Source organism: Pseudochaenichthys georgianus, chromosome 1 (genome assembly GCF_902827115.2).
Source record: "Pseudochaenichthys georgianus chromosome 1, fPseGeo1.2, whole genome shotgun sequence".
Taxonomy (NCBI): domain Eukaryota; kingdom Metazoa; phylum Chordata; class Actinopteri; order Perciformes; family Channichthyidae; genus Pseudochaenichthys; species Pseudochaenichthys georgianus.
In genome coordinates, this window is record NC_047503.1 from 48,723,931 (window position 1) to 48,740,058 (window position 16,128).

The 16,128-nt window shown below is 41.2% G+C and overlaps 1 protein-coding gene across 1 annotated transcript in view; it reads right to left on the reverse strand.

Moving 5' to 3' along the window:
• Nucleotides 1-878: 878 nt before the first annotated feature.
• Nucleotides 879-16,128, reverse strand: part of LOC117451497 (cytohesin-4-like) — a 25,955-nt gene continuing 10,705 nt past the window's right edge. The window contains exons 6-13 of the mRNA XM_034089826.2: nt 14,610-14,690; nt 11,905-12,017; nt 8,212-8,360; nt 4,740-4,851; nt 4,309-4,385; nt 2,464-2,535; nt 2,183-2,337; nt 879-1,699 (exon numbers count right to left, since the gene is read on the reverse strand). Coding sequence (XP_033945717.1) covers nt 1,618-1,699; nt 2,183-2,337; nt 2,464-2,535; nt 4,309-4,385; nt 4,740-4,851; nt 8,212-8,360; nt 11,905-12,017; nt 14,610-14,690 — 841 coding nt within the window. The 3' untranslated portion in view covers nt 879-1,617. The remainder of the gene's footprint in view (nt 1,700-2,182; nt 2,338-2,463; nt 2,536-4,308; nt 4,386-4,739; nt 4,852-8,211; nt 8,361-11,904; nt 12,018-14,609; nt 14,691-16,128) is intronic.

Consider the following 16,128-nt stretch of genomic DNA (forward strand, 5'->3'; position numbering starts at 1 on the left):
GGAAGAGGCGTCAACTCATATATAGACTGACACAAACATGGGAGGCATGCACATGTTATTTCCTGTTAGAATTGCTTCTTATTGTTTACGCAAAAACACAGAGTTTAAACAAGGTCAGAAAAATGTATTATTTTATTACATTTGATTATATTTGCCAAACTGTCCTTTCATTACTCAACGTTTTAATACAATAACTTCACCTCACGACATATGATAGTCAGTCCTCAGTCACTCACTGAGTTATAACAGTTTTCATTGTTTGTTAGAAAACACATTGGAGACTAATTGTTGTATTTTTATGTTAAATATCTTAACATTTCGGGAGGGGCCTTACAACTATGTAGGCTTCTTTTTTAGGTGGACAATTGAGGTATTTCTGAGCCTATAATCTGTGACTTGTCGAGAAATGCTGAATGAAAATTGCATTTTGGAAATCGATCCATTCCATTTATTATAGGAGACCTTAAAAACAGAAAATAGGAAGAAAGTACTCATGGATTTTGAGTGTTTTCGGGTGTTTAAATGTCTAACTCAACACGGGGTGAAGGTACATTGTAGTTCTGTTTTATGAGCATTGGGTTAGTTCTTGACGGGTAAACCAAATATCTTAAACATATCACATTCTATACAACGTCCAGAACAAGGTGTTAAATATGAATACTGTTTATGACAATTTAATACATTCACGATCCCACAGGAAGCTGATTATATCCTGTGCGATACTATTAGATGCTTTCTAGTCCTCTATTTGTGATACTGCTCGGGACAAAAAGGCGGTTTCACTCTTTCACACACAATATGAGATAGTAAGGTGTGGTCTGATGGTTTTCAGACTCAGGAAACAGCTGGCACGCAAAAACAGGACCCAGTGTTGCATGTCAAAGAGCAATGGAATACTTTTTATTAAATACATCATGATACAAAAACAACAGATGCAATCCAAACACTGAGAACACATAATAAAGCTAAACGATGTATTTCATTACAGTGTTTGCTTTGTAATGAAATGAAATCAGGACATAATGTATATTGCACTTATTGCACTGGTAAAGGTAAGTCAAACATTACAGGCTTGGTCTGATTAGAACAAGTATTCTAAGTAAAAAAAGTCCCTGAAATAGTACAACGTCGTCAAAATAATGATCTTAAATGCTTACAAAATGATCTGTATTTACAAAATGAAGCTTAAGCGATGATGAGCGGAAGAGTAACATTAGGTGCAGCGGTAGAAATGATGATCCACTGGACGCGAGTAACGCAGATTACTGTTACTTGTAAACGTCCATTCCTGAGTCCTGAGAACTGTTCTGAATAATCTTCCATGTTGCCAGCATCCAGACACTGCTCCACACGTGCTTTATCTCTCTGCCTGATTCTAAAAAGACCGTAAGAGATGGATATCGAGCAAAGATATATTGACTAACTCTCAACAGATATGAGTCAACGTGTTCACCTTTGACACGCTTCGGCTCAGTCTGTACAAACGGGAAGTGGAAAGAGAAGTCACGCTTTTAGCCTCCAGTGTTCTCACTCAGTTGAGTTGCACCAACTTAAAGGTGATGGGGCCACTGTGTGTGGGGTGGGGATATTAAAGTCCATGCAGGGGGGGACGGACGCTCAGTCCTGAGCAGCCTGGTTTATCACTTTCTTCTTACGGACTGAGACCAAGTCGTAGAACGGATCCTTGGTGATGCTCGCCCTGTTAGAAGTAGAGGAAGAGCGTCATTATTGAGACACCAATGCTGCTGTGTGTGTGTGTGTGTGTGTGTGTGTGTGTGTGTGTGTGTGTGTGTGTGTGTGTGTGTGTGTGTGTGTGTGTGTGTGTGTGTGTGTGTGTGTGTGTGTGTGTGTGTTGCCTAGCATTACTATACTTGTGGGGACCTAAATCTGTTTACACAGTCACGTGTGGGGACCCGCCTCCCTTATGAAGACAAATTGGAGGTCCCCATGAGGGGGATCATTAATTTTAGAGTGAAGACTTGGTTAGGGTTAGGCATGTGTTGGTTAGGGTTAAGGTTAGGATACGTCTCCAGGAAATGCATGTAGGTCAATGTAATGTCCCCTGAAGTGATGTATACATGGTATGTGTGTGTGTGTGTGTGTGTGTGTGTGTGTGTGTGTGTGTGTGTGTGTGTGTGTGTGTGTGTGTGTGTGTGTGTGTGTATGTGTGTGTGTGTCTGACCTGATGGCCTCGATCCAGGAGTCCCTCTCCTCTGCGCTGGCCGCACAGATGGTGTACGATTGGTGCTTCCCCACCACCACACGGCCGTCCGTCTCTGTTTTGCACGCCTTGATCTTCTGCCCTCGACTGTTGGGGTTGTACAGCTCCAGACAGTACTAGACGACACCAGAAAACCAAGCAACAATCAATCTATAAGTCTGAATGCTCTTTACCTAACTTGATGGACACCCCTAGTTCAATATCGTGTTGGAGAGAAAACCACCGTTGACAGTATATCTTACGGGTTTGCGAGGATACGGCACTTCTCTCACGCAAAGGTTCTCCAGAGGGATGATGCCTCTGGGCTCCTTATCCTGCAGACAGATACAAACAGTATGGAGTGAGTCAAGTGCATCTATCAGGAGGGCAAGAGGGCGTCACAAAATGAGGGGAAGCAGAAGAGACATAACAATAATAATTTAATAATAATAATAATCTCCACCACTTTATGATTTTTTTAAGTACAAAGCTAACATTAGGCTATAAGGAACGGCAGCACGGTCACATGACTTCACGTCACCACCGCTAAGCTAAAGGCGGCTAATGTTGGGCTATAAAGGAACTACAGCACGGTCACATGACTTCACGTCACCACCGCTAAGCTAAAGGCGGCTAATGTTGGGCTATAAAGGAACTACAGCACGGTCACATGACTTCACGTCACCACCGCTAAGCTAAAGGAGGCTAATGTTGGGCTATAAAGGAACTACGGCACGGTCACATGACTTCACGTCACCACCGCTAAGCTAAAGGTGGCTAATGTTGGTCTATAAAGGAACTACAGCACGGTCACATGACTTCACGTCACCACCGCTAAGCTAAAGGCGGCTAATGTTGGGCTATAAAGGAACTACAGCACGGTCACATGACTTCACGTCACCACCGCTAAGCTAAAGGTGGCTAATGTTGGTCTATAAAGGAACTACAGCACGGTCACATGACTTCACGTCACCACCGCTAAGCTAAAGGTGGCTAATGTTGGTCTATAAAGGAACTACAGCACGGTCACATGACTTCACGTCACCACCGCTAAGCTAAAGGCGGCTAATGTTGGGCTATAAAGGAACTACAGCACGGTCACATGACTTCACGTCACCACCGCTAAGCTAAAGGTGGCTAATGTTGGTCTATAAAGGAACTACAGCACGGTCACATGACTTCACGTCACCACCGCTAAGCTAAAGGTGGCTAATGTTGGTCTATAAAGGAACTACAGCACGGTCACATGACTTCAAGTCACCACCGCTAAGCTAACGGAGGATAATGTTGGGAGTGATGACATTTAGTAGTCTCATTTAGAGACTTGTAAGCAACGTTAACATCTTTTGTGAATGGTAAAATAAATGAAAAGCGCTGAAAGATGTTCAGATACTGTGTGAAGGTGCCTTAAAAGGAGCAGGCGCATTCACACCGCAGTACTTTTTCCACAAAGGTTCATGAGAACTTAGTTCATGCAAACTCTTTAGTTCTCATGAACTAAGTACAGGTCGCGTTCACACCGGAATAAGTTCCCTGGGGGAGGATTAGGCAAATGAAGCCGCTGACGTCACTTCTTCTTCTTCTGCTTTGGGCTTACTGGCAGGCCGCAAACCACTTCACGGCGTATACTGCCACCCAAAGTCCCCGGCCGGAAGTCCCCGGAGTTGGGCACTGGCTTCAGTAGAAGCTGCTGGGAGTCCCAGCAGCTTCTACTGAAGCCTTCCGAGTAAATCGCCAGAACGCCGACACCTCCTCATCTCACCGCTCCCATGTTTTCTTTTGTGTTGCCATAAGTTAGTCTCTCTGCGTTTCTGCGCTGGGCTAATGCTAATGCTAATAATGCTAATGCGAGGATAATAAAATGGCGACACTTTCTGGGAGTTTTATGGGGTGTGGTTTGCAATCCGCCCAGCCAATCAGACATAGGAACCTTTTTCTCCCACGAAAGTCCCTGCTCTCTAGCAGGGAGGGAAAAGGGGGTGAAAAGGTTCTCATGAACTAATTTTAGTGCCGGCTCTTTTTGGTGTGAACGCGACATTTCGGAACTATATCGGAACTAAAGTGGGAAAAGTACTGCGGTGTGAACGCGCCTATTGTGAGAGCCTTACAGTGGTGAACTCAAAGTAGTAGAAACAGTTGTCGGTCAGGATGAACCATCGCCTCTTCCACGTCTTTACCCGACCTCCTGAAATATAGAGAAAGCAAAACATGAAGATCTTTATGTGCACTAAATGCTCTGTTGTCAGTTTGGTTCCTGGACATTACAAATAACTTTTGAGGTGATGTGTTTGAAGAGAAGCTTCTGCATCACCTAACTCTGAAAGTATGTGGTTTGCATGCAGAGACGTAAAGGTATACTCCGTTGTTGGGTAACTTTCTGATCGCTTCCTCTGTACTTTCCTGTTCCTAGCCTCATTAAGTTAAATACAAGGCAGAGCACATTCAAACCGCTTCTCAATTGGGTTAGACGCTTTAGTTTGGCATCACTAATGAATAACAACAATTCATTTAAACTGATTATTTTGGAGAGGTGCTTTACCGAGTTTAAGGAGCCAGCCTTCTCTGTCCGGGTTGAAGAAGGTGTGAGTCAGATCATTCCCATCATCCTCTGGGATTTTGAAAGGCTCGTTGCGAATGCTCTCGTACAGTTTCTGAGTCGAAAGAAAGGAGTTGAATGGGTTAAAGTGTGTGCTATCATTCAATGTCTTGTTCCATTTCTACCACACATTGTTAGCTTGACATCAATCAGAAGAACCAATCATGTAATGCACAAATGGGGAAACAAATAGTTAGATAGATGAAATGTCTGCGTGAGGCTGTGGTGATGAGAGGCCCTGAGAAATCTCTCATACCTCATTCACACCAACGGTGTTTCAGGGCCGGTTCGGAGCTGGAGCTTGAAAAGCACCGGGTTTTCCTGTTCACACCGCAGCGGAGCAGCCTCATAGCTCCGGAATCCGGTTCGTTTCAAGCACCAAAAAATTGTCCATCCAGAGCAAAAGCACCACATACGCCACGCTTACGTCGGGGCGGGGGCAGGGGCGGATCAACTCCTGAACAACAACAACAAGCCCGCGTTGTATCCAGCTTGTACACAACGATGGAGAAACTTAACAAGCAGCAGTGGTCCACTGGAGAGACCAGCTACCTGCTAGGAATCTGGTCTTCCGAAGAGGTACAGAGGAAGCTGGAGCACAATCGGCCATTGTTGTTGTTGTCGGTGTGAGCTGTGAGGGGTTTCCGTGCGGTTTGGCTTTATGAAGCAGGCACGCAAACGGTTACGCCATGACGCAAAGACGCAGCACCAGTCGGACTTTGGGCGGTGTGAAAACAGCCGGAGCTAAACCGAAGAACCGGTTCTGAACCTGAAAGGCTCTAGCACGGAGCTTGAACCGGAGTTGCGTTGGTGTGAATGAGGTATTTGTGATTGTTGGAATTTGACTTGGTGTCGTGGTGCAGAAGTTAAACAAAAACAAAAAAACAGATTTTAAGAAAACTAAAATGATATTACAAAAAAATAAGAAAAAATATAGTAAAATAGAAAATAAATTAAAGCAGAATTTACATTGAAATAGAAAATATGTGCAGTAAGCAAACCAGATATCGTCCACATTGTGTGCATTAATGTAATAGAGTCTCTTAAGTTAGCACTTCGGCAGTGGTTCAGTCGGGACTTGGACTTCGGACTGATAGGAGGAGCATGCATATATAACTGTGTGTCCGGTAACAAATGACATGTGTGCACAAATATAACTGTGTATATTTGTATGTATAACAATAACATGTATGTGTGTGTATACAAAAACAGAGTGGAAAACTGATCTGAATCAATAAAGGTCCATCTTCTTCTTCTTCAGTCTCAGGCCTGATAACAACCTGAAAGGAGTTTCTGTTCCAGACGATGTGGTCATTGTGACACGGTGGAACTGTTTATTTTAAAGCAGAGAAAGTACCACATGATTGCTAATAGTTGTACATCGACTACTTTTGTAATTGCTTTCGATTTCGTATAAGCCTTTCTGATAGATTCCACAAGAGGAAGAGATCCCTTAATGGCCAGATTCAACATGAGAAATATTGAAGCAAGAGAAAGCCAGGTTCACGAGGGGATTGAAAGAAACCATGATATTTATTCAATATTGATTTCATGTAAGAGACGAAACGCACATTAAACAACTTTAAAAATGAATTTGGCTCATCATGTTGTTCTTCTAATTTTTATGGATTTTGTGACATTGTTATGTTGAGTTATTATGGCCACAATAATTGGTTATAAAAATCTTATTTTGTGACAGCCTTAATGTGGAAATGTGTTTTGTTTGTGACCACTTTTCACTGGATTTCGAGGCATAGCATTCTTGATTTATTCAGACCATGTTAATCGGTAATAATATTATAATCGGTAATCTTATATCAGATCGGTAATAAGTTGACCTCATATCAGAGGTGGGAAGTAAAGAAGTACATTTACTCTACTTAAGTACACTTTTGTGATACTTGTACTTTGCTGGGGTATTTCCATTTGATGCTACTTCTACTGCACTACAGTTCAGAGGTAAATGGTGTACTTTTCCTCCACTACATGTATCTAATCCCTTTAGTTACTTCACAGATGTGGATGAATGATGTGAAATCTAATCAAGTGTTAATCAGACTTTAGTTCCACCTGGAGTGAATCCACCAGCTACCCTGCAGTCTACAAAGTACTTCAGACTAGCTGCACCTTCACCAGCTACCCTGCAGTCTACAAAGTACTTCAGACTAGCTGCACCTTCACCAGCTACCCTGCAGTCTACAAAGTACTTCAGACTAGCTGCACCTCCACCAGCTACCCTGCAGTCTACAAAGTACTTCAGACTAGCTGCACCTTCACCAGCTACCCTGCAGTCTACAAAGTACTTCAGACTAGCTGCACCTTCACCAGCTTTGAGAACACTTTCATGATCAATCATTATAAAACATATCATATATATTATTCTGAAATGGACCAATCTGCACAACGACTACTTTTACTGTCGCTACTTTCACTATATTTTGATGAGAATACTTTCTACTTTCACTTGAGGAACATTTTGAATGCAGGACTTTTACTGAAACAGAGTATTCCTACACTCTGGTACTTCTACTTTTACTCAAGTACAAGATCTGAGTACTTCTACTTTTACTCAAGTACAAGATCTGAGTACTTCTACTTTTACTCAAGAACAACACCTGAGTACTTCTACTTTTACTCAAGTACAAGATCTGAGTACTTCTACTTTTACTCAAGTACAAGATCTGAGTACTTCTACTTTTACTCAAGTACAAGATCTGAGTACTTCTACTTTTATTCAAGTACAAGATCTGAGTACTTCTACTTTTACTCAAGTACAAGATCTGAGTACTTCTACTTTTACTCAAGTACAAGATCAGAGTACTGCTACTTTTACTCAAGTACAAGATCTGAGTACTTCTACTTTTACTCAAGAAAAAGATCTGAGTACTTCTACTTTTACTCAAGTACAATATCTGAGTACTTCTACTTTTACTGAAGAACAAGATCTGAGTACTTCTACTTTTACTCAAGAACAAGATCTGAGTACTTCTACTTTTACTCAAGTACAAGATCTGGTTACTTCTACTTTTACTCAAGAACAACACCTGAGTACTTCTACTTTTACTCAAGTACAAGATCTGAGTACTTCTACTTTTACTCAAGTACAAGATCTGAGTACTTCTACTTTTACTCAAGTACAAGATCTGAGTACTTCTACTTTTACTCAAGTACAATATCTGAGTACTTCTACTTTTACTCAAGTACAAGCTCTGAGTACTTCTACTTTTACTCAAGTACAATATCTGAGTACTTCTACTTTTACTCAAGTACAAGATCTGAGTACTTCTACTTTTACTCAAGTACAAGATCTGAGTACTTCTTCTTTTACTCAAACTTCTCCCACCTCTTTCTTACATCATGTATTGTCATGAAACATATTTCCAAAGGATGAAAAAAGGCTGTGAGTGTTTCTCACCGAGAGCAGGTCATTGGGTAGATCCCCCCCGTTGTTGATGCCTCTGTTCATGGAGATGAAGCGCTCCAGGGGGGTCTTTTCCTTCACGTTGGGGTTGTGGAGGCTTGTGTTGAGCATGATGATGGCAAAGGACAGGATGTAGCATGTGTCTTGGGTTATGTAAAAAGGATGCAAACAAACAAAAAGGTAAGAGACGGCAACAAAATGTGAAGCGCATAGATTATACAACAGGTTTTGTGTCTTCGCGTGTTTACATGTGCTGCTTTGAATGCCTAAGTGTGCAAAGTGCGTACCTGGATTGTTATACACAAGTAACATACTGTACAGGTACGTTTGTTTATTTTCCGGTATTTAATTAATTTACAACTATACTGGTGCCAACAAGAAGCCTCCTTTACTTGTTGTTCGATTAAAGGAACAGTCTGTCTTGAGACTACAGGGTCGAACTTCACATACTAAGCAAGTGCAGAGATGGCAAAAGTACACACATCCTTTACTCAAGTAGAAGTACAGATACTCGTATGGGCTTCGAAATGTACTTAAGTAAAACGTACCCATAACTACCAACTGTTTTATAGAGTAACTGGTAACTTGACCTCACTTTGTATTAATAGAACATTAAGGATCTTCTTTTTCGTATGTCATTGTGAGCTAATGAATGTTTCCATGCTGAACAACGGCAACATGACAACGTTTCCATTGGTCCCTCTTCTTTAGAGAAGACCAGGAAGTGATGGATACACGGATCGTGTTCCAACCAATAGGCACGCAGTGACTCTAAAGAATAATGATCACGCCACCAAACACACATTCAGACTAAAGGAACCAGCTGTTTCGAAAATGAGAGAAGTAGAAAGTACAGGTATTTGAGTTCAACATGTAAGAAGTAGAAAGTACATGTATTTGGGTTCAACATGTAAGAAGTAGAAAGTACAGGTATTTGGGTTCAACATGTAAGAAGTAGAAAGTACAGGTATTTGTGTTCAACATGTAAGAAGTAGAAAGTACAGGTATTTGACGTGTAAGAAGTAGAAAGTACAGGTATTTGAGTTCAACATGTAAGAAGTAGAAAGTACAGGTATTTGTGTTCAACGTGTAAGAAGTAGAAAGTACAGGTATTTGTGTTCAACATGTAAGAAGTAGAAAGTACAGGTATTTGTGTTCAACATGTAAGAAGTAGAAAGTACAGGTATTTGTGTTCAACATGTGAGAAGTAGAAAGTACAGGTATTTGAGTTCAACATGTAAGAAGTAGAAAGTACAGGTATTTGTGCTCAACGTGTAAGAAGTAGAAAGTACAGGTTTTTGTGTTGAACATGTAAGAAGTAGAAAGTAGCCTACAGGTATTTGGGTTCAACATGTGAGAAGTAGAAAGTACAGGTATTTGAGTTCAACATGTAAGAAGTAGAAAGTACAGGTATTTGGGTTCAACATGTAAGAAGTAGAAAGTACAGGTATTTGTGTTCAACATGTGAGAAGTAGAAAGTACAGGTATTTGTGTTCAACATGTAAGAAGTAGAAAGTACAGGTATTTGTGTTCAACATGAGAGAAGTAGAAAGTACAGGTATTTGTGTTCAACATGTGAGAAGTAGAAAGTACAGGTATTTGTGTTCAACATGTAAGAAGTAGAAAGTACAGGTATTTGTGTTCAACATGAGAGAAGTAGAAAGTACAGGTATTTGGGTTCAACATGTGAGAAGTAGAAAGTACAGGTATTTGTGTTCAACATGTGAGAAGTAGAAAGTACAGGTATTTGTGTTCAACATGTAAGAAGTAGAAAGTACAGGTATTTGTGTTCAACATGAGAGAAGTAGAAAGTACAGGTATTTGTGTTCAACATGTGAGAAGTAGAAAGTACAGGTATTTGTGTTCAACATGTAAGAAGTAGAAAGTACAGGTATTTGTGTTCAACATGAGAGAAGTAGAAAGTACAGGTATTTGGGTTCAACATGTGAGAAGTAGAAAGTACAGGTATTTGTGTTCAACATGTGAGAAGTAGAAAGTACAGGTATTTGTGTTCAACATGTAAGAAGTAGAAAGTACAGGTATTTGTGTTCAACATGAGAGAAGTAGAAAGTACAGGTATTTGTGTTCAACATGTGAGAAGTAGAAAGTACAGGTATTTGTGTTCAACATGTAAGAAGTAGAAAGTACAGGTATTTGTGTTCAACATGAGAGAAGTAGAAAGTACAGGTATTTGGGTTCAACATGTGAGAAGTAGAAAGTACAGGTATTTGTGTTCAACATGTGAGAAGTAGAAAGTACAGGTATTTGTGTTCAACATGTAAGAAGTAGAAAGTACAGGTATTTGTGTTCAACATGAGAGAAGTAGAAAGTACAGGTATTTGTGTTCAACATGTGAGAAGTAGAAAGTACAGGTATTTGGGTTCAAAATGTAAGAAGTAGAAAGTACAGGTATTTGGGTTCAACATGTGAGAAGTAGAAAGTACAGGTTTTTGTGTTCAACATGTAAGAAGTAGAAAGTACAGGTTTTTGTGTTCAACATGTAAGAAGTAGAAAGTACAGGTATTTGAGTTCAACATGTAAGAAGTAGAAAGTACAGGTATTTGTGTTCAACATGTAAGAAGTAGAAAGTACAGGTATTTGTGTTCAACATGTGAGAAGTAGAAAGTACAGGTATTTGAGTTCAACATGTAAGAAGTAGAAAGTACAGGTATTTGTGTTCAACATGTAAGAAGTAGAAAGTACAGGTATTTGTGTTCAACATGTAAGAAGTAGAAAGTACAGGTATTTGAGTTCAACATGTAAGAAGTAGAAAGTACAGGTATTTGAGTTCAACATGTGAGAAGTAGAAAGTACAGGTATTTGAGTTCAACATGTAAGAAGTAGAAAGTACAGGTATTTGAGTTCAACATGTAAGAAGTAGAAAGTACAGGTTTTTGTGTTCAACATGTAAGAAGTAGAAAGTACAGGTATTTGTGTTCAACATGTAAGAAGTAGAAAGTACAGGTATTTGTGTTCAACATGTAAGAAATCAAAGTAAAAAGTTGTCAGAAAAATAAGTAGTGGTGTAAAGTACTGATACAACATTTATTTACTTAAGTACAGTAACGAAGTATTTGTACTCCACTACTTCCCACCTCTGAGCAAGCGTTCAGTGTATGACCTGTCTGTGTACAAAGGGAAGTGTCCAATCTTAGACACAGCAATGTAGTTCACATAAATACAGAGTGAGTTAAGGTAAAGAAAAAGAGGAAATGAAAGGCAAACATTAAGGTGGTCATTTTAACTCATCCCCCCACACACACACACACACACACACACACACACACACACACACACACACACACACGCACGCACGCACGCACGCACGCGCACGCACACACACACACACACACACACACACACACACACACACACACACACACACACACACACACACACACACACACACACACACACACACACACACACACAAATACCATGTACACATCACTTCAGGGGACATTACATTGACTTACATGCATTTCCTGGAGACTTATCCTAACCCTAACCAAGTCTTCACCCTAAAATTAATGACTCCCCTCATGCGGACCTCCATTTTGTCCCCATAAGGGAGGCGAGTCCCCACACGTGACTGTGTAGACAGATTTAGGTCCCCACAAGTATAGTAATACTAGGCCACACACACACAAACAGGAAGTGGACAGATGTGTATTTAGTGACGCTCACCTGTGGACTGGAAGACCTGAACGTTGCAGTCGCAGTAGCGCGTAGCGAAGGCCTCCATCATGCGGTCGATCTTCTGGGCTTCACCAGGCAGACGGAAACTCCACAGGAACTGTCTGTCACATACACACACCACCATAACATTAACCTCTGTATGAAACATGTGTTCATCAGCTGCATGACCAGCATGTGAACTTCTCCACGCATCTGGAGAAAGTGTGTTGGAGGCCCAGTTTCCAAGCACAACACTGGTGTGACTCTTAGTGACATTTACTCAACATACAAAGGATGGTCACTATGTGGGATTTTAGTTCCTTCATTTGTCATATTGTCCTTCCTAGTGTCTTAGTGTCTTAGTCTTAGTGATTGTACACTTACACCTTCGACATAACCTGTATTCAAGATTCAAGGCTTCTATTGTCATTTGGACATACTGTAGCTACAGTGTACATATGACAATGGAGATCTTAGGACACAGGCTCCTCCAACAGTGCAACACAATACAACTGATAAAATAGTGCAAGCAAATACAAATACAATAGAATATATTAACTTGAACCTAAGAAAAAGTTCATGCTCCCTCCATCAAGTTCACTACAGTTACTTGAGAACTAGAGATATTTCAAGCATTAATGATAATAGAGGTCAGCTTCTAGCTATGTTAGCGCTAACGGCTACATGTTTATCTCTTTTGGTTTCAGCGCTTGGAGATTTGGGGTGGTAAGTATTTCATGAAGTCAAACATAACTAGAATATTTCTTAAGCTTGTGTTTACCACATAACTTATTTCAGGCATCATCCTAAAACCCATGAACCTTGAGAAAAGGGAAGGGGAAGTGCAAGCCCTAACCCTAAACCTAAATATGTGAAACGACTGCTTTCCCAGGCTGTGAAGTCCTCCCCATTACAAGCACATTTATTTGGAAAAATAGTCTCAATTTCATCGCGGGCCACATTCGTATAAAGGTTGCACTCAAAGGGCCGGTTATAAATATATAATATATATATAAAATAGTGTATTATATATTACATCATTGCCTCTGATTTGGATCATTTTCGGATAGGATAATAACTTAGTATTTAACTACGTCTGAAAGCAGAAGTCCAGGGCAAATAATTGCAAGTCTCTTCAGCGCGCATGTCACAAAACAAGATGCATTGTGGGACATGAGCAACCTGCTTCTGTAAAGTAGCATGTAACCGTATAATAAACATATTATATTCTTTGCAAGCTCTTGCGGGGCCACATAACATGAAGTCGCCGGCCTTGATTTTGAGACCCCTGTCGTAGAGAGACCAATTATTTGAATGCAGGACCTTTAACTTGAACGTCTTTTTACCTCGCATCTATCATTATTATCTTAATAGTAGATCGGATCTTTCTTCCGTTATACTATCGCACTCAATGATGTTAGTCAATGGTATTAGCAGCCCCTCTCATATCGGTAAACTCACTCTGGCTTGTGTTTAAAGTATGATCAGTGTTAGATATTCGGACTTTAGCCCTTTAATAACTTCATAAATCTGAATCCGATGCAGCCACGTTTGTTGGAACATGGCAACACCTGAACCCTAACCCCAGAACAAGCTCTCACTAAAAAACCTTGACCACAATCTTCCAAAGTGTGATGCTGTTTTAGACAGAGAAGTTTTTCCTTGTACGATGTGAGGGTCTAAGGACAGAGGGTCTAAGGACAGAGGGTCTAAGGATAGAGGGTCTAAGGACAGAGGGTCTAAGGATAGAGGGTCTGAGGACAGAGGGTCTAAGGACAGAGGGTCTGAGGACAGAGGGTCTGAGGACAGAGGGTCTAAGGACAGAGGGTCTGAGGACAGAGGGTCTGAGGACAGAGGGTCTAAGGACAAAGGGTCTGAGGACAGAGGGTCTAAGGACAGAGGGTCTGAGGACAGAGGGTCTGAGGACAGAGGGTCTGAGGACAGAGGGTCTAAGGACAGAGGGTCTGAAGACAGAGGGTCTAAGGACAGAGGGTCTAAGGATAGAGGGTCTGAGGACAGAGGGTCTAAGGACAGAGGGTCTAAGGACAGAGGGTCTAAGGACAGATTTGATTTTGATTTGATTTGACAGAGACACAACATTAATGTCCTTTGTAAACACTCAGCATTGGAAATGACTAATCAGTTCCAATGTCATGCGCAAACACTTGAAGGTAAAGCGTCCAAGAACACGTCATCAACACGCCCATGACAGAAACAGATCTTTTTACTATTTGTTAAACAACACTGGTACAAATGTTAGTTTGAAAGAAAATACACTTCACTGATTATGTGAAGAACGTTTTCCTTTTGTTTGTGAAATTATGAGTTTACAGCAGCACCATGAAAACAAGTCAAATGATACCACGTCACAGAAAATATCAGCAACACCATGAGGTGGATATTCACTATATCTAAACATATGTACAATAAAAGCTACTGTTCAAACAAACTTGGCATAATTATTGAGAATTCAAAAAATGTACAATTTCTAAATGTGTTGCTTATTAATTGCCAAACCAAAGTGATTCCTGAGTTTAGGAGCTTTGTGACTCGATATGTAAGTACACAGCGTTTGCATATAGCCATCTACCTTGACTTGATTCACTGTATGTCTATATATGTTTTATGTGATGGTGTTGATGAGTGACTGTGGTGTGTTTCAGATGGGTGACACAGTAGTAGATGAGACGAGAGCGAAGGTAAACAAAGCTGACCTGAGGGCCTGCACCAGATTGAGGTCGGAGAATTCGTGCAGCTCCACAAAGGCCTTGAGGGTCTGGAGGTGGAGCTCCTCCCTGTGGGACAGGTGGGGTGAGGAAAGCACATTAGACCAGAGGAAGGTATTCACTGTATCTCTTAGAACATGCTCTCAAATCTCTTACTACATCTGCCGTAGAGTGGCACAGGAATTAGTCAGTATTTTAACACTTCTGGTACCTGCGTCTGGAAGTCAATGGTTTTCTGAAAGTGTTTCTTCTTATTACAGACACATGCATTTCCTAACATTCGGTCTATATGCTGTAAAATGTATTATCTCTTGGATTCACACACGGCATCTATTGCACGTCTGTCCGTCCTGTGAGAGGGATCCCTCCTCTGCTGCTCTCCCTGAGGTTTCTCCCATGTTCCCTTAAACTGTGGGTTTTCTCTGGAAGTGTTTCCTTGTACGATGTGAGGGTCTAAGGACAGAGGGTCTAAGGACAGAGGGCCTGAGGACAGAGGGTCTAAGGACAGAGGGTCTAAGGACAGAGGGTGTCGTTTTTCTCATACTGATATTCTGAACAATCTGTGCTGTTGTATTTGCTGTAAAGTGTCTCTACTGTAGGCTATTTTTATTTTATGTACAGCACTTTGGCTCGACCAAAAATCGTTTATAAATGTGTTATATAAATAAAACTTGATTTGATTTGATTCGATTTTTGGTTGTAAGTCAGTTACGAAATAAAATACGTCAGTAAGGCGGTTCCTTACAAATCTAGACAACTACACGTCATCACGCCCAACGTTAGCCACCTTTAGCTTAGCGGTGGTGACGTGAAGTCATGTGACCGTGCTGTAGTTCCTTTATAGCCCAACATTAGCCTCCTTTAGCTTAGCGGTGGTGACGTGAAGTCATGTGACCGTGCTGTAGTTCCTTTATAGCCCAACATTAGCCTCCTTTAGCTTAGCGGTGGTGACGTGAAGTCATGTGACCGTGCTGTAGTTCCTTTATAGCCCAACATTAGCCGCCTTTAGCTTAGCGGTGGTGACGTGAAGTCATGTGACCGTGCTGTAGTTCCTTTATAGCCCAACGTTAGCCACTTTTAGCTTAGCGGTGGTGACGTGAAGTCATGTGACCGTGCTGTAGTTCCTTTATAGCCCAACATTAGCCTCCTTTAGCTTAGCGGTGGTGACGTGAAGTCATGTGACCGTGCTGTAGTTCCTTTATAGCCCAACATTAGCCTCCTTTAGCTTAGCGGTGGTGACGTGAAGTCATGTGACCGTGCTGTAGTTCCTTTATAGCCCAACATTAGCCGCCTTTAGCTTAGCGGTGGTGACGTGAAGTCATGTGACCGTGCTGTAGTTCCTTTATAGCCCAACGTTAGCCACTTTTAGCTTAGCGGTGGTGACGTGAAGTCATGTGACCGTGCTGTAGTTCCTTTATAGCCCAACATTAGCCTCCTTTAGCTTAGCGGTGGTGACGTGAAGTCATGTGACCGTGCTGTAGTTCCTTTATAGCCCAACATTAGCCTC